At 40.1% G+C, this 24,348-nt stretch overlaps 1 protein-coding gene across 5 annotated transcripts in view; it reads left to right on the top strand.

Annotated features, from left to right (window-relative positions):
• MYT1L (myelin transcription factor 1 like) overlaps positions 1–24,348 on the top strand; it is a 237,473-nt gene that overhangs the window by 130,695 nt on the left and 82,430 nt on the right. For 4 of the 5 annotated variants that reach the window (XM_086608357.1, XM_086608356.1, XM_086608355.1 and 1 more), the window contains exon 4: positions 1,932–2,302. In XM_086608357.1, coding sequence (XP_086464483.1) covers positions 1,932–2,302 — 371 coding nt within the window. Of the gene's footprint in view, positions 1–1,931; positions 2,306–24,348 lie in introns of all 5 variants that reach the window. The other variant, XM_086608358.1, reaches the window with a different exon arrangement.

Below are 24,348 nucleotides of genomic sequence, written 5' to 3'. Positions count from 1 at the left end.
TTGCAGGATGCGACCTCTGTCAGGCACCTAGCTGAAACAGATTCTTCCCTAATTGTCCAGTCGTTTCCCTGGGCACTACATACACTCTGAAATTCCGGCTCTGCGGAAAAATTAATCTGTCTTCTCTCAGAGCTCTGTATGGAGAATTTAAATAGACAGCTCCTGCACCCCCATAGCACCAGGGGAAGCGCCAAAATAAACCTGCTGAGGTCAGAGCTACAACAAACAGTGCTCCTCTTTTGCCTCAAGTTTTACACACTGCCAGACTGATGGAGATTGAACTCGTCTTTCTGCCCTGGCTGTGATGTTGTGGGATATTTTCCATGACAATATGTCCTGCTTTTCCTCTTGATTCTGATCACCTGGATCCTGACCAAGAGGAGAACTTTCAAGGCAAGAGGCAGGACAGTCATTTGGCAGTGAGTGATAGTGTTGACTTAGAGACAGGGATTTCCACCATATTTATAGGTTTTACATTGAAACATCTCTGGATAGAAAGAAATATAGTCCAAAGAGAAAACACCAGAAGCTTAGACCTCCTCTCTTCCCAGGTTTAGGGGTCTTAAAATTGGTGAAGGTTAGGGCTCTTGCTTGCCTGCTGTGTATCAGACTGAGTTTCTTGCAGCCAGCTGCACTGGGGCTCACCTTCTAGAAAAGGATGCTCTTCCCCGGGATATATCATGCTACCTGCTGGATGGAGTGTGGTCCTGAGATGTGTAGGATGTGGGTCTATTATCCCTCTAGCCTGCATCAATAGGCCTCAACTTTGGTGTCGGCATCTGGAAATTATCTCATTAGGGCTACTACCCCTAATTGAAAGACATCTATAGTCCCTACACAGAGAGAGAGGTGCCTGTGTTATGCAGAGAAGGTCTCCCTTAGCATATGACTGTGTATGTTCCTTAGATACATGTGTGCCAGGCAGACTGAGCCAGCTCTCCTGTGAACAAGTGCTTTAAAATTTAGGTAAGACACTTAAATAAAATGTAGCTTGAGTAGCATTTATAATCATGCAATAAGAAAGTTCAAAGAGGAAATTCCTTAAACAAAAATTAATTTCTGTGTGCAGTCACTCCGTGTAGGAGGTTACAGGGCTTACACAAGGCTGATCACATTCAACAAACACAGATTATATGACCTTTGAGAAACAAGTGGCTACTCTGGTAGAAGACCAGAACTCTGAAATGCTGTTTGTGTTACAGTGCATTAAAATGATCGACGAGGAAGTGGTACTCAACTTTGAAAAGTTTAACTTCTTTCTCTGACAAAGGATTTTGTTTATATTTTCTCCAATGTGAGAAGACTGGCCATGAAAACTGTTGGTTTTGGTTGTGTTAGGGAGCGTGCTTTTCCATTTACCCAGCCTTGTGGCATATAATGGAGCATGGCAGTGGGGAATTTAAGAGCAATTCATCGTTTATAATAATAACAACAAACAACAGCATTAAGAATGTGATCGTGTTCTCATTATTTAAACAGCACTTAAACATATCTTAATTGTACACAATCAAAACCTTTCTGAAAGTTGCAAGATTAGGAACCATTGCTTTATTCCTGTTTGTTGTACTGATAACTAACAGGTAAGATAGTTTTAACTGCATTCATCTGCCTTAAAATAGAGTGTAACATGCAGAAAAGAATGAGAAGGAAAACCACACATTTGTGTCAGTTCTGTAACTGTTACGCTGGCATGTACGTGTGACTTTTTCAGGCAAATAATAGTTGTTTGCAACTTCGCAGGTTTTGGAAGTGTGCCCGCCCTTGGTCATTATTGCCTAAGTAGCATTTCAGTTTGAAAACATGCATTTTGAGAACAGCAACTAATCATGGTGTAGAATTAGAATATATGACTGAATGACGTGAGTTATTCAATCTGATCCACAGAAATCTGCAGGGTAGTGTAATAATTTGCATCTTTTATTTTTGCACAGTGTGTATGGCTGTCCTTTGGCGAAAAAACGAAAAACACAAGATAAGCAACCCCAAGAACCAGCCCCCAAAAGAAAGCCCTTTGTGGTTAAAGCAGACAACTCTTCGGTAGATGAGTGCTATGAAACTGATGGAACAGAGGAGATGGATGAAAAGGAGGAGGAAGAAGAGGAAGAGGATGAAGAAGAGGAGGAATATTCTGATGATAATGAGGAGCAAGGTGATGAGGAGGAGGATGATGAGGAGATAGATCGAGAAGAAGAAGAGGAGATTGAAGAGGAAGAAGAGGAGGATGAAGAGGAAGGCGAAGATGTGGAGGATGAAGAGGAGGAGGAAGAAGAGGAGGAGGAAGAAGAGGAGGAGGAGGAAGAACGTGGTAATAATCAGAGTATTAGTAAAAAGTAAACAATGTGTGTTTTCTGGGTTAATCTTCTAGTGTGGTATACGAAGATTTAGCTGTGCGATTCTCATTAAAGCTAATGGAAGTCATGCAGTTAAATCTCTCTGCTCCACACTGAAAATATACCCCACTGTGTTCTCTTAACATTTATTTGAATAAGTCTGTCTTCCAAATATTTTTTAATACACCAGCACTCACATTTCAAACAAGGAGGGTGGAGGTGTGTTTGTGCTAAAAACGCTTGCCTAAAATGTAATCCTAGTAGTGGATTAATGCATGCAGTTACCAGGAGAATATTCACTGAGGTACAAGCAAAGCATCAGCTACAGCTGGGTGCCTGTACTGATCATTTGCAAGTGTATTTTCTGGATCTGCTTATATAATGTCAATGGTTGCCCACATAAATGCTGTCACAAGTTTGCAGATCATTTTTGTGAGCAAAAATGGGCCTCTTCCCTTTGAAAATTTTGCCCCATACTTCCCTCTACCCCCAGAAACTCTTCAGAATTAACTGTTATAATATACTTTGGTTCTTTGAAACTTGAATACTATGCACTTTAGTTGATTCTATTAGAAATATAGAGAGTGAGAGGTTTACGTAGATAAAGTCCTTCTAAAATTCCTATATTTTAGTTATCATACTGTGGCATAAATGCCATTTAGACATAAAAGTCACTGATAGTAACCAAATTAATGTAGTAGCAATGTGATTAACCTATTCACCTTTCTCTTTTTTGGGATATTGGACTCTATATGACCAGTATTTTCAAAATATGTAATCAGTATCCATTTACTCAAGAGTCCATATGCTGATGACAGATATCATAATGCACTGGGGTGAAATGAAAGAATCGTGCAAAAATTAATGAGCTATCTAAAAAGTATTTTGTTCCCATTTCCAGGGAACACGTTTTTGGTTGGGTAGATTCACCTTTCTAACCAATAAAAATATAAGAAAAGCTTTCAGCACTCCTCAGTTGGATTCCTCTTAGGAACCAGGTATGAAAGTTGTATGACTTTTGTTTCAGCATTCTGTAAGGTCAGATCTTAAATCTTATAGAAAGACTTTGGAAGTATTCTTTCCATTTGGTCAAGGTGGTGGCCAGCTGGGTGGCTATAGCATTTTATCAGATATCTGAATCCGTAGCATTTCCTCAATTGCTTAAATTTGCCAACAAAATTGGTAGAGCATAAATGGCCAGTCTTCAAAGTTACATGAGTTTGATGCAGCAGGGAAACCATTTCCTTTTGCAGGGAACTCTGCTGTTTCAGAACCTGGAAGAGAAGCTGTATTAGGTCAGGCTGATGTGCAACTGCTGTTGCTATCCTGATGGGCAAGTGCAGGATGTCTAGCAGTTTCTTTAAGATAATGGTGACTGAGCTTGTTGATGCTTAGGTTATGGTGCAACTGCTGCTGTGATTTCAGCAGACGTGAAAAACTTTGAATCTACACTATCAAAAATGATAAAAGGAAAAAAAAACATTAAGCAAAACTCAAGAGCTCAAGAAAATTTCTTCTGGCAAGCCAGCAGGCTTGATACTTAGTTTACTTTTACTATTGTAATGAAACACAGTGATTTACGTATTCCAACACAGTTACACATGCAGTTAGCGGTCCTAATCGATCTACAGAGGCTAACATTGCTTCTTGACTGCTTTCCTTCCATATATAGTAGGCTGTGGTTAAGAACTGCAAAAATTCTACAGAAGTACCTGTATTAGCTACTCGGCATACTACACGGAATTAAAACTTACACAGGTCAAGTTTTTCATAGGATCCCGTGTTATTCCAGTAATAATACATAGGTACATTCATAAATATATGTATGATCTATGCCAAATATTAGTCAATAAGAAAAAATCCTCACAAAATGAAAAAAGTGATAAACCAATTTTATAAGAAAAATATTTCATGATCTTTTGAGAATCAACGTAGTAATCACTATGCAACAATCCCAGTTAGAGCACAACTGATTTACAAGAAAGAGGTACTAGCAATTAATGGGGAAGGTAGTATGGAGTTCCTTATCTCTATGCCAAGGAGTGGAGAGTGATAACAGTTTGTTCTTGGTAAGGTCTAGAAGCTAATCAATGAATCAGACTTTTTTAGATAGTATGTTTCGTATTGATTTTGATAGGGATCCTGCTGTTTCACTTTCTTCCACTCATAACACAAGCAGCTCCGGTGGAATTTGGACTGTTGATTTTCCAGGGAAACACAGTGCAATCAAAGTTAGGGATTCTAAAACTACATGGTCTGAATATGGCATTTGCCTTTATCTGTTGACTATATGGGAAAATTAGGTCTGTCATCTCTGAATTTAGTTGTCTGTCACTCACTGCTCACTACAATGTAGATGCTGTAGTAAATCACCGTACGCCTTTTAAGGCACCTTGGCAGCAACTCTGAATGCGTCTTAGGGTTCTTATCCCTAGAAACAAACTGCAGAATTAGCCACTGGATAGCAGGATGCCTGCACAGTTCTCCTGATAGTTTCTACCACTTGGTGCTGTAGATTATAGCAGTTCAGAAAATTTCTGTAAGTAACTATAGTCTAGGTGGACAGAACAGTTAAAATCATAAGTATCAGTGATACTAGCATTCCATCAGCAAGTATAGTACTACAGAGGCAGCAATTAGGGGGTGAGGGGAAGGGAAGAGAGGAAGAAGGTAAGATATTTTACCGTTTCTTAGACCAAATTCAGTTTTCTGTTAGAAAAGGGTAAATCCTGGGAAAGACAAATCCCTCACTGGCATTTCATTGCCCATACTTCTTGTTAAAAGCAAGTGAATTTTGGATGAGATTCTCAGAGGATATAGATAATATACAGGTAATACAGGTATACAGTTCTTGCTGAAAGTACTTGGACTTTCACCAAACCATCTCGGCCTTTATGAAAATCACATCTTTCTAGCCTCATCATTGATAAACTAAAGGACTTGGAAAATACCGATGTATCCTAAAGAAATACTCTTACAAATCTCAAAATAAGAATTTAAAATAAAAAAATCAAATCCCATGGTTTTTTAGATGAGTCCCAAATTCTATGCTCGTATTTATGTATACAGTCTGTTGAACAAAAATTAATGCTTAAAATTCCCAGCAATGGCCAGCATTTCCTCTTTAAATTTCCATTAAATGTTCTGACTCTCTTTGAAGAACAGGTATCTACCCATCTATCTATGAATAGACTTGAGAAGCCCTTATGTTCAGCACCACCACTAAAAGAAAGATGAATCTTTCCAATTTCCCTTATATCCCACGCAGAAAGGGCAGAGAGATGACCTAACATTTCTTTAAATTGTAGGATTGTTTTTAAAAATCCGGTAATGTGTTTTGTTTTTTTCTTTCACTTACATGGACTTGACATGGACACGTAGGTCCTCATTATTTGAAATCCACATATCAACTTCATTAAAATTGCTAGTGCAATTTTAATGCTGTTTTAGCGCTGTCTTCCTGAACCCCTCATCAGATTGCTTCTGAAGTGTTTGTGTCCTTTAAGCAGGAGGAGACACAAACACCAGTCTAAAGATGAAAGAAGCTGAGGAAACTGTGGTGCCACACAGCTTTTTAACTGTGCTTGCCTCTGAAGACAATCTACACCTTGATAAAATAAAGATGACAGATCTTTATTAGCAAGGTCGCCTGTCCAGCCTGCTGACCACTGATCATTTGTTTGAACTATTAGCAGGAAAGTGGTCATCTATTTGGTGAACACAGTAGGTGTTCAGTATGAGTCAGAGCAGAGAGATAGACTTACAAGTACCTTACAGGCAAAACACCTAATAGAAAAGAAATACAGCTTTAAATTAAGAGGCCAGAAAGCATAATGTCACTGCTTGAGACAATGTAGAAGGAAAAAGTGCATTTTCCAGGTCCAAAGAAGACTAAATAAATACCTGACAGTCACAAGGCAAAGCAGATCTTAACTCTTTGCTAATAAATTCTACTGCCATATTGTTTCACCTCCTTCATAAAAGAAGATACCCTGTGCTTAGAGTATCTCATCAATAACAGTAGGAAGAATGGAAAAAAATGAATAGAGTTGCAGCTGGAAGATGCTTATCCTGGCCATTGTACTGGTTTCCTCTGGATAAGAAGTTGAAGTAGCCTTTCTGGTCTAGTTACAAAGTGCTCAAGCCTGGAAGAGCTTTTATTGATACCTTCTTTCTGCATTGAAGATACAAACATGGATTGCAGTATGTTCTGCTGTTTAACTTTTGATATTATTTCGTATAGAGACATTCAGACTAAACATTTTCTCTGAAATTTTTTGTTGGAAATAATGCAACAAAAAGGTTTGGAACAGATAGTTCAGAGCTGGAAACGTCGAGGTTATGGAGTAGGATGGCGAAACAGCTAGCCAGTAAATACCTTATGGATACCTCTAGTTCTTGTGGAAAAAGTTCAGATCTGTTTATTACAGTTGTTACATGTTTGTGGTTGGTTGGTTGGTTGGTTGGTTGGTTGGTTGGTGGATTGCTTAAACATGGCTGCAGTGTTAGTTTAGTAAACTTTTACTTGCTGCTGCGTTCCATACTCAAGGTGTTTACTCTTTGCTGCTCTTAGACAGTGTGATTTGTTAAGAGTATTATTTAAACATTGTTTTTGAATCCTCTGAAGTGAGATTGGGCCTGATACTGAGCTCATTTAAATCAGGACAAATCAAGGATAACTTTGTGCCGATAGAGTTACATTTACGTGAGGTTGCACATGTCATACCTAACTTTTCCTCCCCTTGAGCAACTCTTTTAACAGACTTCCTTCTGTCGGAATGTTTAACTCAGAAGCTCAGTAAACCTTCCAGACTGCATCTAGAAACTTACATGTAATTTTAAGCAGTTAGTAGCCCTCTTCACTTTAACTTCCATGTTTAAAGTTAGGAATGTACTTAAGTATCCTTCTGATGTAGAGGTTTGTATATTTAGCTCTTTTCCTACAAATAAAAGGCCTTAACTGATAAAATGAAATATCTGATCCTTCAAGAGCAAATGATTCAATTATAGCTTTATGCAGTGTAAAGAAATTATTCACCTTTGATGAGATAAATTATAGATCTCTGCCATACACAACTTCTGTTGATGTAAGCAGATATTCTGTAGAGGACAACATTGAGATGCTTAAGGAGTTCAGGGTCTGAACTGGAGGCCTTAGTAAGAGCATCACAGAACACATTCAGCACGTCTGATTTTAATGCTCCTTCATCCTGAATCTATTTTACATGGCATAGGATTGCTTGCTTGTGTTTTTAATTCACTAACCCTTTCCTTCAGTGACAGCTGAATACGAGATGTTGGGCCTATTGTAATGTCAAATTGTTTCAGGGCTTATATGTGACTGAACCTTTCTCTAGCCTTGCCAGAGCAGTAGGTCTGGAAAGGAACCATATATCTCAGGAGCGCTGCTTTGGATTCTTGCAGATTGCAGTCCTCCAGCAAGGCTCCATAGAGGTTGACTTTTCTGTATTTCCATTGCATCCTTCTGTCTGCAGATAAATGCTGAGTGGATTCTTGATTTTGCCTCTTTCATTTGTTGTCTGGCAAGATCATATAGTAAAATTAATTATTTCTGGAATAAGGTAGATTGGAGAAGAAATTCAGAGTGAAAGTGCTGTAGCCGTAGAACTGCATTGCCATTCTCACTCAAACTCTCTGTAACCAGTTTGTTACCAACGATCTCCTGTTTTTGGCACAACTATGCCAAGAAGCTGGTTGTTTGTGTGTTATAGTGCCTTAAAGAAGCAATAGTGAACTCAGTTATAGAGCAGATCATTGCATACATAATGACCTGATGTTGTTGTAGAAACTCTCACATCTGGGATATGGCACGTTTGGAAACATATTCACAGGTTGTGCAAAACTGAATTCTTCATGTTTTCTCTTTGAATTTCCTTGCCTTTCACAGTGCTACTTCAAAGATTATGTTGTCCACACTGTACTGCAGCTTACACAGAGACCACAGACTCTCTACGAATCCTTCCTGACACTACAGACGTAATGACTCTTAAAATTTTGCATGGTCAGTGTTAGAGGTTCCTATTTTTCCTCTTGTGTTTAGAGTGCAGCTCTAAGGACAAATTTTCATCACCCTAGTCATTCACAGTTCCCACTGGGCTTACAATATTTGTCTTAAAAGAGCAAACACAAATGGCAGCTTTTTACCCTGAAAAGCAGAGAACCTTATTTGGTAGCTGTAGGAGTTAATTTTCTGCTATTACAAATCCTCCAGGAGATAATAAAATGAAATAAAATCCCAGACTGGATTGATCATTTCTTCTGATCCATGTCTGTTCTCATGAATAAAATTTGCAGTCCTGGCAAATGCCTGAAGTCACCGAAATTTTGTTTAGCTGAAGTATATCAACACCACCACTAACAAACTATTCTTTGAAACAAAGACATTGATGTATAACGAATATATATATATGTGTTCCTGAATACTTTTTATTATGAAAGCATTTCCTTATCATTTTACAGGCTTCAGAACAATTCAGTTTTGTTCTTTGTCACCGGTACCACATATGAATACCTGTGAATATTTTATATCATACGAGATACTTTCCCTTCTGTGAATTAATGTATTCTGCAGATATTTTTTGAGAGCAGACTGTGGGAGCTACAATTAGCAAGCTGGACAGCGAGGAAGGCCGAGTCATTTAGCAGAAGGCAAGGAGGACTAATGCTAGGAAAGAAACCACCTGAAGAAGTTTGTTAAAGGTTGTTAAGTAGTAATTAGGAAAGACTACTCATGTGGTTATGAACTCAAGTTGATTTTGGTCACTGTTGTTGAAATCCTCAGAAAAATTTGGCGCATAAAGGCTTCATGCAGAAAGTGCTGAAAATAGTCACTAACACTAAGCATGTCAAGTATCCATAACACCACAGTTGGTTTCTTTAATGTTTTTTTTCCAAGGAATCCATGGCAAATATTATATGCTCTGTGCAGTAAATATTACTGTTTTAGCAAAACTTTCAGTGGCTCTGCAGGAGAAAGTTTTACCAGTTAACAGGATTGACAGCTGAAGACTTAATGGGGATTTATTAGGTGAACTCATCAATCTGATAGTTCTGTCATCCCAAAAGCTTAATTTTACAGACTATACTATTAATAGGAAGAGTAACAGTATTGCTGTGACACTAAAGGAACTGCACAGAAGAGCTGAGTTTACAATTACAAAAACAAACAAAGCAAGCAGGCGTTTTCTTCCTTGTACTCTGTAGACATGGATTACTGACGGTAGCAAGGGAAAGGTCTATGTGGCGTGAATGCTTCCAGTCACCTGATACACAAGTGCTTGGAAAGCTGCCCAGCTCCACGCCAGGCTAGTACTATGTCTGTACATTTTCCAAAGCATATGTGGTGGGATTCTTTACTTATCATATACACTTTTAAGGCATGCTATGCGACTATTTTCCTTCTGGTTTCTATTGTATCAAATCTATTGTTTCACAAACTGCCTCAATTTATTATAGAAGTTCTATATAAACAAGATGTATCTGCTAAACAGTTTCTTGGACACTCTGTAAAGCACTGGACTGAAGTCTTTACAGAAGGCTGTCTTTTTATCATCTGAAATAATTAAAACATCAACTTTAAAGACTTGCATCCAATGGAAAGTTAAAAATTGGTTTTCTTTGCTGTTTTTCTACTGCAATATGTTGAATAAAACTTTACCCTGAGATCATTAAGTGCAAAATAGATTTTGAAAAGTAACAGTGGAAATACAGAATAACAGATAATTATTACCAGACTGTTAGGAATAGGGCTGGAGTTGGATTTACAAAAACGATACTAATGTTTATATTTGAGTTTTTTTATTATGTGGATGTCCTTCTCTGAAAATACATGCAGAAAGGGCAACTTCTAAGTAAATAGAAACTGAAATCCTTTATTGGGAGCCAAGGATCTTCCTACAGTTGATGGAGTGAGATAAATGTTTCAGAATAGAATGAAATGGAAATTCTGCCCCTATCTGTAACTCAGGTACCTGAGTTGAGTGTGAGGTGATGCAGGAGTTTGATGCCACATTTCCTTCTTTCCTAACACACGCGGCTAAGGTTAGCAGCTAGGCTGGAGGCTGCTTTGCATAAGCAATGCTCTTATGCATTCTGCTGAAGCTCTGTCACACCCTAAAAAAAAAATAATCCAAGAACCGCAGTAGACCATAGCAGGTCATTCTTCTGGGAAAGTGGGACATGCTGAGTTCCTGTCTTTGCTCCAAGGACACTCTAAGCATCTTATGAATTGACTGCTTAATATTATGTTGCAAAATAAGTCCTGGGAGCAGGGATCAGACACTAAATTTCTCTCTCCTAGGCAAGTCCCTTGTATAACATGTACAATAAAGACAGTAAATTTTTGATGACACAAATGCCATGGGAAAAAAAAAAAGTATAGGCCATAGTCTGTTCTCGTCTTTTCTGCTTCCTAGTGAGGCTTGTGTCCAGTCTAGCTTTCATTGTGATGACCAGCAAACTTTTTTTAGGAGGTGCAGTATTGAATCCACTTGAACTGGGACAGCTTTTACTCTCAGTCTTCCAGTTCTTTAGCAAGTGACCCACTAAGCAATGTATTTTACCTGGGAGATGGGCTGGCAGCGGTGAGCAGGGAAAATGAAGGGGAAAACAGGCAGTTCTTCCCTTGGCTGTGAATTAAAGCAAGGCAGTCAAAGCAACAGTTTATGGGAAGCCTTTTTCTTTCAGGTGTGTATTAGAGCATACCTGTTGGATTTGGTCTCTCTGGGAAGTATGTATGAAATCACCCAATATCTAGAATCCTTCAAGACTTAAATGGCAGGTGGGTGGAGAGCTTCTTAAGGCTGGAGCTGTTTCAGTACACTTAAAAGCAGAGCCTTGAACAGTTGATCAGTGTTAGAGTTTAGATGTCTCCCAGGTTTAAGCCACAAATGAGCATAGGTGTGGCTGTATCACCAAGAGAAATAGAAATGTGACTGTTCCTTTCTATACAGCATGCCACATGAGAAGTCTAATCTGAAAGTGATGTAGAAATTGCTGCTGCTATTTGTAAGATTTTTTTTTTAAAAATGCTTTGTATTGAAATGCCCATGTGGGATAGGTATGAGTTTATATACAAATTTGATTCAATGACTGGAAGATTTTCTGACATAGAAATGGAAAGAGTAAGTTCCAAGTGTAAAAGAGAGTACAGGACTTATGCAGGCAAAAAAAAAAAGGTTGCAGAAGGACATAAAGAAATGATTAGGAGGTCAGCATGGGAGTACTGCAGAGAGGAAGTGAAATATGCTGTTAGGATTCCATCTTAGGAACAGTGGTTAAGCCACTGCACTGACACAGCAGGAGATGACAAAGATGTGAAAGCTGCAGTCTAGAATCTGCATTATGCAGAATCTTTAAAATAACAATAAAAAGGCTTTAAGAAAGAAGGGTAATTTTACATCATAGCAGATCAGGATCAGAGCTAGGCAAAATATCCACACACAAAAGTGATGCAGCACAGTACAGTTCTTTTCTGTTGTTTTATTTTCCCCTCCGAAATATGTGAGCGTTTTCCTACAGTTCAGGGATGTATCTTACTGTGTCTTTATACCAGACTGATGGAATTTTATCTCATTGTCATTAGTAGAATCAGAACTAGACAGATGGAGAGAACTTTTAAAAAACCAACCAAGTAGTGTTGACTCTCTGAGACTTTTTATAATATGGAAAACCTGGATTATTAAATTCGACTTGATCTGCAGAGAAGATACAAACAGTGATGAGCCAAAATTACTAACGATTTAGAAATGCATAACTAAAAGTAAGAGCAATGTATTTATAAAGGAAAGAATAGCTGTCCTTTGGCAAATATTTTTCACTGTTTGCTGTTTCGCTTTTCACTGTTTAACATCTTTGTTGGCAACATGGACAGTAGGATCGAGTGCACCCTCAGCAAGTTTGCAGATGACACCAAGCTGTGTGGTGTTGTGGACACGCTGGAAGGAAGGGATGCCGTCCAGATGGACCTTGACAGGCTGGAGAGATGGGCCTGTGAGAACCTCATGAAGTTCAACAAGGCCAAGTGCAAGGTCCTGCACGTGGGTTGGGGCAATCCCATGCACAAGTACAGGCTGGGTGGAGAATGGATTAAGAGCAGCCCTGAGGAAAAGGACTTGGGAGTGCTGGTGGATGAGAAGCTCAACATGAGCTGGCAATGTGCGCTGGCAGCCCAGAAAGCCGACCGTATCCTGGGCTGCATCCAAAGAAGCGTGGCCAGCAGGTCAAGGGAAGTGATTCTGCCCCTCTGCTCTGCTCTTGTGAGACCCCACCTGGAATACTGCATTCAGCTCTGGAGTCCCCAGCATAAGAAGGACATGGAGCTGCTAGAGCGAGTCCAGAGGAGGGCCACGAAGATGATCGAGGGCTGGAACACCTCTGCTATGAAGACAGGCTGAGAGAGTTGGGGCTGTTCAGCCTGGAGAAGTGAAGGCTCTGGGGAGACCTTCTAGCAGCCTTCCAGTACGTAAAGGGGGCCTACAGGAAAGCTGGAGAGGGATTTTTTCCAAGGGCATATAGTGATAGGACAAGGGGCAATGGCTTTAAACTGAAAGAGGGTAGATTTAGATTAGATCAAAGAAAGAAATTCTTCCTCCAGGGGTGGTGAGGCACTGGAACAGGTTGCCCAGAGAAGTTGTGGCTGCCCCATCCCTGGAAGTGTTCAAGGCCAGGTTGAATGAGGCTTTGAGTAAGCTGATGTAGTGGAAGGTGCCCCTGCCTATGGCAGGGGGTTTGTAACTAGGTGCACATCACTGAGAATATAGGCAGTGTGGAAATAATGTACACACTTTATCTGAGTTTTAGAAAAGGATTTGATACAGTTCCATTTAATAAATTCATTTTGAAGTCATAGAACATAATACAGCACCACATAAAAAGGGACATAGGGGAAAAGTTCATTTTGGATAGGTTAATTCCATTGGCTCCTAAGTAGCTCGGATACTTCAGTGTGCAGAAATGCCAGTTAATGAGACTAGAGCTTAAAAATAATCATACTAAATGCAATTGAAAGTGAACAGTATGTTAGGGTGAATTCAGTATGAATCACCTGATGAATACTTTAAGAAAAAAAATAAAAACAAAAATAATTTCAGGCAGAAATAGAAGTATTGACTTTGTCTCATGTACATTACTTTCACCAGTGAACTCTAGCAAAACAAGTTCTGAGCTGAACCATAGAATCATAGAATCATAGAATGGTTCGGGTTGGAAGGGACCTCAAAGATCATCTAGTTCCAAACCCCCTGCCATGGGCAGGGAAACCCTACACTACACCAGGTTGCCCAAAGCCTCATCCAACCTGGCCTTGAACAATTCCAGGGATGGGGCATCCACAACTTCTCTGGGCAACCTATTCCAGTACCTCACCACCCTCTGAGTGAAAAATTTCTTCCTTAGATCTAATCTAAATCTCCCCTCTTTCAGTTTAAATCTATTGTCCATTGTCCTGTCACTACAAGCCCTTGTAAAAAGTCCCTCTCCAGCTTTCCTGTAGGCCCCCTTTAAGTACTGGAAGGCTGCAATAAGATCACCCTGGAGCCTTCTCTTCTCCAGGCTGAACAACCCCAGCTCTCTCAGCCTGTCTTCATAGCAGAGGTGTTCCAGCCCTCGGATCATCTTCGTGGCCCTCCTCTGGACCCGCTCCAGCAGCTCCATGTCCTTCTTGTGTTGGGGACTCCAGAGCTGAACGCAGTATTCTAGGTGGGGTCTCACAAGAGCAGAGCAGAGGGGCAGAATCACCTCCCTCAACCTGCTGGCCACGCTTCTTTTGATGCAGCCCAGAAAACAGTTGGCTTTCTGGGGAACCTTCTTGAGACTAGACGCAGATTCGGGTTTTAGTTTTATATTGTGTAAGATTATCTCTGTATCTATGTGTGTGTGTACGCATGTATCTTGGAAAACTGGCTATTGGGGTTATTTGTTTGATTGGTCCACTTTTTAGTTTGTTGTTTCTGTAAGTCAGTTGGAGCAAGAGTTTCAGCAGAGATGTCATGGACTGATGTGCTGCTTTAGTCAATTTAGGCATGGTAGTAGGTGGTTACATTTGTCCAGCAAAAGTTTTCCTTTTATGAGATAATAGATAATCCCAGTGCAGATCTTAACGGTGGGAAATCCCTCACAGAAAGGAAGAGCTGACAGTTTCTAAAATGGTAGCACTGTGTGTTCTTTAGGTGGACAGGTAGCTGGAACAGCCTCACTGGAAATATCTTTGCAGATGCAGTAGCAACAGAAAAGGGTTTTTTACATCTGTTACCATAGATTCATAGATTCATAGATTTCTAGGTTGGAAAAGACCTCAGAGATCATCGAGTCCAACCGTCCCTAATCCCCATTAAACCATATCCCTAAGTAGATCATCCACCCTATTCTTAAACACATCCAGGGATGGGGACTCAACCATCTCCCTGGGCAGCCTATTCCAGTGGCTGACAACCCTTTCAGAGAAGAAATACTTCCTAACATCCAACCTGAATCTCCCCTGACTAAGCTTATACCCATTTCCTCTTGTTCTGTCACCCATCACTAATGTAAAGGGCCCTTCCCCTACATCCCCACCATCCCTTCTCAAGTATTTGTAGGCGGTAATCAGGTCTCCCCTCAGCCTCCTCTTCTCCAGGCTAAACAGCCCCAACTCCCTCAGCCGCTCCTCATAAGTTTTATTTTCCAGCCCCTTGACCAGTTTAGTCGCCCTTCTTTGGACTCGCTCCAGGAGCTCAATATCTCTTTTAAAGTGAGGGGCCCAAAACTGGACACAATATTCCAGGTGCGGCCTCACCAGTGCCGAGTACAGGGGCAGGATCACTTTCCTGTTCCTGCTGGTTACACTATTCTTGATACACGCCAGTATCCCATTGGCCTTTTTGGCCACCTGGGCACACTGCTGGCTCATATCAAGCCGGTAGTCAACCAAGACCCCCCAGGTCCTTCTCCGCCAGGCAGCTCTCCAGCCACTCTTCCCCGAGCCTATAGCGATGCTTGGGGTTTTTATACCCCAAGTGAAGGACTCGGCACTTGGCCTTATTAAAGCTCATGCCATTGGCCTCAGCCCAACGATCCAGTCTGTTCAAATCCCTCTGAAGGGCCTCCCTACCCTCGAGCAGATCGACACAGCCTCCCAGCTTGGTGTCGTCCGCACATTTACTGAGGGTACATTCTATCCCCTCATCCAGGTCATTGATAAAGATGTTAAACAGAACTGGACCCAGCACTGAGCCCTGGGGAACCCCACTGGTGACCGGCCTCCAGCCGGATTTAGCCCCATTTACCACCACTCTTTGGGCCCGGCCATCCAGCCAGTTTTTAACCCAAAGGAGGGTGTGCCTATCCAGGCCAGCAGTTATCAGTTTCTTAACCAGAATATTATGAGAAACTGTATCAAAGGCTTTACTGAGGTCAAGGAAAACTACATCCACAGCCCTTCCCTCGTCAACCAGGCGGGTCACCCTGTCATAGAAGGTGATCAGGTTTGATTGGCAAGACCTGCCTTTCATAAACCCATGTTGACTGGGCCTGATCACCCGTTTAACCTGTATGTGCTCATTAATAGCACTCAAGATAACCTGTTCCATGACTTTGCCTGTCACCGAGGTCAAACTGACAGGCCTGTAGTTCTCCGGATCCTCCTTCCGCCCTTTTTTGTAAATGGGGGTAACATCCGCCAGCCTCCAGTCCAGCGGAACTTCCCCAGTGAGCCAAGACTGTCCAAAGATAATGGACAGGGGTTTGGCAATGACATCCGCCAGCTCTCTCAGGACTCTCGGGTGGATACCATCAGGCCCCATAGACTTGTGGGCATCCAGCCAAAGGAGCAGATCCTTGACCCATTCCTCTTGGATCACAGGAGCTTCGATTTGCTCTCCCTCCCTGCACTCAGACACCATAGCATACATTTCCTGCATTTGACGAGTGTCTGGTACTCTAATCTCCATTTTAGACATTACCAATCTCATAGGCCATCTGTACACGTAGTGTAGATGGTAGATAAACAGGAGTTAAGAAAGACTCTGTAGCTAGCTAAGATTCACCACTGGTCATCACTTGCTGTTTTTTTTGAGGTCCACTCTATACATGTTCTTGAGTGACTGGAGTAGCACGGTTAAAAGAATAAGTTCCCATTTGCCTTACTTTTTTCTTCTGAAGCTACGGTTAACAGTGTGCTTTCCATCAATCCCAACTTACAGGCTCTCCTGCCTTGTTCCCCATCTCTTCAATTACAGTAATCAAAGACTATATCTATGTGAGTGAATAAACCAGGCCATAATCCACTCATTTAATGCTGAGTCCATAGTTCATTCATCTAACACTGAGTTCAACAGTTGTGTGATTTGAGTCCGTACAGCTGAGCTTTTACCTTCCAAATAGGATCACCACATTCAGACTCCTTCTTGGGAATGATCCCTAACCAGCACCTCAGCCTGGACACTGCTGGAAAGATGCCAAGTTACTCAAGTCAAAATCATGCCAGGTGTTAACTAGGAGTTTCACAGTATCAATAACCACATGCCACTGCTTGGTCTGGTGTTCTGTCTCTAATTAGTTTATACTAGAATGGCTATATCCAAAGAGGCAAAACATGCATTGTATTTACTTTCTTCTTGTTCTATGGAGTATTACTTAGCCTTCCCTGTCACGAAAAGATAGGAAATGAGAGAAATGTAGATGAAGAAGCTGGATGACGGGATAAGGAAAAAAGGAACAAACTCCCTAATGAAAAGCTTTACATTTCAAACGAAGTCTGGCAATTGTGCACATAGTAGTTTTTGTCCTTCCATATCCCTTGGCACTAAACTCATTCAGGGGATAGAAATGACAAGAAATTTCAAGGATATTATATTTAGCAGTTCTCTCATCCTCTAGAACGGTAGTGATGTGTGGCTCTGTCCCCTCTGCTGGTCAGGTCAGATTATTATCAAAGCATAAACAGACTTCCTTTGATAATCAAACAGAACTAAAAATAAGTAATTAAAATTATAATGGAGAGCAGACTCATCCAGTAAGATACAACTCACTTCATGTAACTCATGGAATCACAAGCATCTGTCCCATCCAAAGAATCCATACTACCCCGTCCATGCCAACCTTTCCCTATATAACTTTGTCCACAACCTAAAGATAGCTCCTTTGGGGTCCTTTCATTCCTTCCTCCCTGCAAGTCTTACTGTGTCATACTAAAGTTATTGTTGAATTTCTGCAAGGAGCACTTTGGAAGTTCTGAGCAAAAGCAATTGGGATAGGATTCATCCCATCAATTTCATTTGTAATCGATCAAGAGAAACAGTCACTTTTAGGGAATAATTCAGCCAATCTACTTTAGATAACTAGCTTAGGGTGAAATAAATCACATCCCAGGATGCATGTTGTTGCCCATTGCCTATAAATGGAGTCTAGATATCTAGCTCATACGGAGACATGTTCATTATGGACATTTGCATTGAGTCAGAGACCTGAACTGAAACAAAACCAGTGAAAAGAGATTATGTATCCCTTATAGTAACAGTTTCCAACATGTCTTTCTCAGAGAGTTGTATGCGAGAAAGAAAATGTTACTTCATGAACTGAAAGTGTGTTCTTCAGGCTGCATCCTTTGCAAAGCAATGATCATGGAGAGGCGTATAGGCAGAGGTCACTGTCTCCTAAACAGCTTTTGGAGTAGCCCCATGAGAAGCTCAGTATCAGGAGCTGAGTGGGTGTTCTCCCATCGGTGCAGCTGCTCCTCTGCTCCCCTGCTGTCTCCCTGCTGTATCTCAGTGTCTGGAGAATAGATTTGGCTTCCTCATTGCCTGCTGCCCTGCTGAGCTGTGGAAACCTGAGAGAAAGGAAGAAACTGCCATACTCAACTGAGTCTTTATAAGGCTATGAGACAGAATATCTGCCCTCCCTCATATAGATTTCCTGGGGAGAAAAAGTGGGATGAAATGAATACCAGTCATCATCTAAAGCCATCTCATTATCTGCCCAGACAGAAGTCAGGTTAAAACAGTTAAAGGCTGGCTGAACCTGATTCTCAAAGAAGCATGGACCAGATGGGGATGACTGACTGAATTGTACTGCCCTTGCAAACCCAGCATATCCACTTCTGATCACAGATATTCTCAGCAAGTTCCTTCTCGAACCTAAACATATGCCTTCATACCAAATATTGCAGATACTGCAAACGAAACATCAAGCTTCATACCAACCAGGACCTTATCTACTTGAAAGGATGCCTGTAGGTAACTGAGAAGTATTTTCTGCTCTCTATCTAGCAGGGAAAAAAAAAAAAAATCCCCAGCTTATTCATTGCCTTTTGAATTTTCGGAAATGATGTTTGGCTGTCAGGATGAAAAGATTAGAGATTGTAACCAGAAGGCTGCGGGAAGTGATTATTCCTCTTTATTCAGCACTTACACTGTTGTATGTGAAGCACTAGATCCAGTTTTGGGCTCATCAGTTACAAGAAAGCTTTGAAATACTGGAGTCCAGTGGTGAACAACCAAAATGATTAAAGAGCTGGAGCACTTGATGTATGAAGAGAAACTGAGAAAAAAGGGTTTGTTCACTGTGAGGAGGAGAAGGCTAAGGGGAGATCTTATTCCTGTCTTCAGCTACTTTTGTGGAGGGTAGAGAGAAAATGGAGGTGTGCAGTGACAGTATGAGAGGCAACAGACACAAGTTGTAACAAAAGAAATTTCATTTAGAAATAAGGAAGGAATTTTTCCCATGAGGGTGGTCAAACACTGGAACAGATTTCCCTGAGATGCTGTGGCATCTTGATCCTGGAAGATATTCAAAAGTGGACTGACAGGACAGAGCCCTGAGAATCTCTAAGCTGAGCCTTTTTTTGAGCAAGGCTTGGACTAGATAGCCTCCAGAGGTCCCTTCCAACCTCAGCTACTCCGTGATTCCATGGCAGCAGTGCAATGTAAGATGGCATGTGAGATGTTCTAATATCAAAGAAAGGCAAGCAGAACCTTGTGGTGAAAAGACAAAATCTTAAACAGAGCGTATTGGCTAGAGTCAGAACCTAGATAATTTTTAAGAAGCTGTTGTGGTCTGTCACTTCAAGCAAAATCACCACAGTCATGATCTTGCCAGAGGAGCTCTCAGATATCTTCAGATCCTTTCCAAAACTGTACCGATACGGGTAGCTCGTAGGGACTTAGTGTGCAAAAACATGGATAAATAACAAATGACCTCATTTAAAAAAATATGTTTCATTGCCATTCTTCTGGATTATATGATGCTCTCTCTATCTAAATTCCTGCCTCATTCTATGATATTAATAGGAATAATCCAAGCAAGAACATCTATATCCTAACAATACTTTATGTGAATATTTGTAGATTAGGATGCTATTCATGCAGGTCTGACATAGCCAGAGGCATACTAACAGGTCTTGAGGATGGCATAAGCAAAGAAAAAAGAGTATTTCAGAGCGTTGATTATATTCAAACACCTGTGCATTTAGATGAGAATACACTGAATTGTACACAAAACTAAATCTTAAAAAATGCTGCTATGCCAAAATAATTTATTAATATTCATTGTTTCTATTTAAAATGTACTTTAATAGCAAAAAAGGGGAAAAAAAGAAAAACAGGGGATGTTTTGATGTGTCAGTAGTCACTCCACAACAGGAAAGAAGTTCAGACCTGTGAGAGTCCCATTTAGTCCTTCGAAGGGGGACACAAAAAAAGCAGTAGTACTTAATTTTCCGGTGAGCAAAACCAGATAAAAAGTGGAATCCATAGAAAATTAAATATCAAAATGTAATAGGAAAAAAAAAAACCTACAAACCCAAGAAGAAAAGACACAGTAAGCCAGCAAATTATGTGCAATATTTAAAAGTCTGTATGGGCTTGCTCTGTGGTCCTCACTCCTACTTTATAATATTGAATCCTACTGTGATGTGCTGTGTTCTTTAGCTCAGACCTTCCTCGCCATGCCTAATGGCTTTTACTCTTCTTTTATTTTGAGCATTGGTTATTAGTTGAATCCTATAATTATTGTAGGAGAGTCTAAACAGTAAATCCTAGTATTATAACTATAAGTCGGTGTAGCAGGCTGAGGAGGAGTAGTAAAAAAAAATTACATGTAATGGAATAATTAAAGTGCATCAAGTAAATAAGGGAACAGTTATCTTTTTCTTTTGACTTTCATTAGGTAATGTAAGGCCCATCAAAGAATCAACTACTGTAAAAACAAATTGTTTGGGTCTTTACCTAAAGTATTTACAGTGTAGAAGAACTTCAGGAACTTTTGCAGAGATGAAGGAAGAATCGCCCACAGTGAACGTGAGTGTTCAGTGTGTCCCTGAAATGGGCATATTCAAAGACTTGGGCTGTGATCCAAATCTCATGTCAATAGGAGCGTTCGGACTTTTAGACACCTTGCTTAGGCCCTCGGAGAGTTACACGTGTGCTCTATTTCTTCAGTGTGGAGTGGAGAAGTTGTTGAGAGCTCACTAAAGTTTTTCACCTCTTCACATTCTTTACTCGTAAGATTTTCCTAGAGGAGATGACAACATACAGACAACCTCCTGCCCCATACGCTGCTGTAACGGTCTAAGATTTGGGATTCATTTGTGCCAACATTGTCATGTAAATGTTTCTCATAGGCCAGCTCTCATAGATTGCAATGTGGAGATGTATGCGTGCACCTCACTTTACAGCTTACAGGGAGAAAAATAGCATCATATGCTGAGCACTTAGGAACTGACAAGTGACAGTAGCAAGAGCAGTAAAGTGTTTTGAAACAGGCAGTACTGCCTGGATAATGAAACCATCCATCTGGGCAGGAAGCCTGTGTGACCACATACAGGTTCGTCTTGTTAGCCATCATGTTTTCCCGTGCTTGGGAGAATTCGATACATGGACAACAGATCTGGAAAGTCTTGGCCTTTGGTAGGAATGTAGCTGCTATTACTGAAGTATCATTGCCTCTCTCTGCAGAATCTCTCAAACTAAATGCTGCATATTTTCCTTTTCAAAATGAAGGTGCTGTTTTGCATGACTCCCTATACTAAAAACAGCAAGCCATTTCTTCTGCCAAAATTGTTTAAATATGAATGTGATAGGAACAGAGGGAGGAAACAATGAAGGACGTAGAGGCTGTAGTCCTTATTCTCCAGTGACTCCTGGTATGACATGGAAAGAGTCACTCAACTTCTCTGTGTCTCAATTTCCCATCTGTAAAATGGGGTTATAATACCTACCTCACAGGGGTGTTGTGAGGCTTTTTAAGATAATGTTTGTAAAGTGCTTTGAGATCCTTGGATGAAAGGTGCAATAAGAAATCAAATTATTCACTTTTTTAGTGCAATACAAGAATGCACTTCTGTTGAGATGGCTAAAGGCTTCCAGCTCTTTATAGCTATTCCACATACTCTTCACTGTAATTTCCCTCCTATCATTTGTTATATCTGCTGGGAGTGAAAAAGAACAAATTTTGCCATCAAAAATACGTGAATTGTCATAATATTATGCGGATGAGGGCTAAAGTAATCTGATATTCTTTTTTAATTGTGTTGCATATTCCTTGTCCCTGCTGCCCCGAAGCTAACAAAGAAAAGGACGCATGGTAATATTGTCCACTCTTCAGCTAAACTGGCTAACTTGTTTCTTTTTGAGACAAACTCAGCCTCTTCGCCAAATAAAAAACCTGCAATTTGGGTCAGTGGTTAAAAAACTTACGTAAGGGATAGAGTAGGTGTTTTAGTTCTATACACTTTGCAGTCGTTTAGCAAATAGCCATGAAACAGCACAGTGTACAGGTAGTTACCAAGTTAAAGGTTAAATCTTAGGAAGCGTAGAAATGTGAAATGAAAGCAAGGTTAGATTTTACAGAGCTGAATCAAAGAAAAGGCACCTAGATTCACGTAGAGCTGCTAGGCTAGCACACTTTCCAGAAAACCCTTAACTAGTACACAAACTATCAATAAACAGGCAACACAGGTACTTCACTAGAGCAGGCTCAGCATCCAACAAACTGTCATTGAGGAGATGGCATAGTTTACATAAATATCCTTTTCATTAAAACTAACTGCTGGATGGAGATAAGAAACATGAGCAAAATAGTTGTTAAAGAAAGTAGATGCAAGAAAAAGCCAAAAATTAAAAGAGGAGGAATTAAACTTGATTAAAATATTTTGTTTTCCTGCCTCACTTCTGGGATTCGTGCTTTGCACTTTCTTCTCCTCCACTACCTTTTTTTCTTCTTCTTTTTAGGATTGAACAGGCAGGAGAACGAAAAAGGATATAGTCAAACAAACAGAATAAAAAATATTATAGTTACAGCTTTCACCCAGCTTCACCTACTCAAAAGGAATTTACATATCTTCACTCATACAGCACATGATTCATATTTTAACTTTTCACTGTTGTGGAGGCAAAGTCTAACATACATCTTCCTCCCATTAGTGACTCTCATTCATGTAAAAAACACAAACCCCCTTTTTTAAAAACACAAACCCTGAAACTCTTTACATTTTAAAAGTTAGCCTAGATTTGTTTGTACATTTCTCTTTAGAAAATTATTATTAGTGTATTCAAACATTTACTTTTCAAATAGCACAAACTATCCAGTAATCCTTATCTGCCTACTTCTATGCAGTTGTTCAAGATGGAAGTTTTTCAAATAGGAAGTGTAAGTGGCATTCCTTGCTTTTACACTGAAAATCTGATGCTTAAGTTTTGAGGGCCTGAAGTGTAAATATCCATTATGATTATCTTCAGAACAACAGCAACTAAAATAAAACCACCTTTGATAATAAATAGGTAACCCACTATTGACTTGGAATATCCTGTCATGTAAAAATACCATCCATCCTTCCCTATAATTATCTTCCCACTTTATCCAAGTAGATAATATATATTATATAATATTTTACCATTAAAGCATTTTTTCCCTAGATGTAGCCTAGTCATCTACCAGTTCTGCTGCTTAACTACAGCCTACTATCATCCCAGGATCCCTAACCACTGTGTAGAAGGAATACTATCTTTTGGCTGAAATATTACTTATTGTGCGGTTGAGCTTTGTATTTAAAACTCTGATTTATTATCTTGTCCACTGACATAAAGATTCTTTTTATCAAAAATTATTTCCTATCATGAAAATGTTAGTGTACGAGCCACCTACTACCTGAAGTTTACCACTTTGGTTTGTTTAACCCTAAACATAAAAGTCACACTTTTGAAAATCCTGCATGTTTAGGTGTAGCAGTGTTGAAAATACATCTGAGCTGAAAAGATGCTATCAGAAGTTGATGGACTAGCTCTTGAGCAGGTGTTAATTGTCCTAGCTCTACTGGTTTCTTTCAATTTGCACCAGCTGAAAAACTGGCCCAGCATGTCAATGTAACGACAGATTTAGGAACTTCCTTTTCCAGTCATGATGCAAAATTGCTTGAGTAGCTGGTTATCAAAATCTGATTTATGAGACGTTCATTAGTAAATAGTGATGACTGTATATCTGTTTTAAGAATGGATCTAAGAATGACATATCTTCTGAGTGAACATGAGATATCAGAAAATGCTCTCTGGATGATATTCATCTGACCAAATATGGATATCTTTAAGGTAGGCATCTACTCCGAGCCTCTTTGTTGTCAATGAAGAGAAACGGGCACTTCTAGTCATTAGCAATTTTATTCACGAGAAGATATCTTAACCAGATCAGGTGGACTGTATCCTTAAAGTGTCTGCTTCTCTCACTGACTAAGGATGGGTACATTGAATGGCTTACTTGGATGTAGATGCCTGCCTTGATCATATCTAAAGTTCGGTGAGATGAATCTCACCCTCAGGGCCTCACATTGGCTCCATCTTATTAAGTTGCTCTTCTATTATTCAACAGCTACTAAAACAAAGCTAAGTGAAATGTGGTAACTCTGCACCATAATGTTACATTACACAGGACAGTAGATAACAGCCCTATCATATGTGTGTGACCACATAATCTGGGCTAACATATCTTAAAATTATATTGTGCATATAATTGCTTCTGTCGTTCCTTTCATGTA

Source organism: Tauraco erythrolophus, chromosome 2 (genome assembly GCF_009769465.1).
Source record: "Tauraco erythrolophus isolate bTauEry1 chromosome 2, bTauEry1.pri, whole genome shotgun sequence".
NCBI lineage: Eukaryota > Metazoa > Chordata > Aves > Musophagiformes > Musophagidae > Tauraco > Tauraco erythrolophus.
Note: the sequence above shows the minus strand (reverse complement) of the source record. Positions and strands in the feature narration are given on the sequence as shown.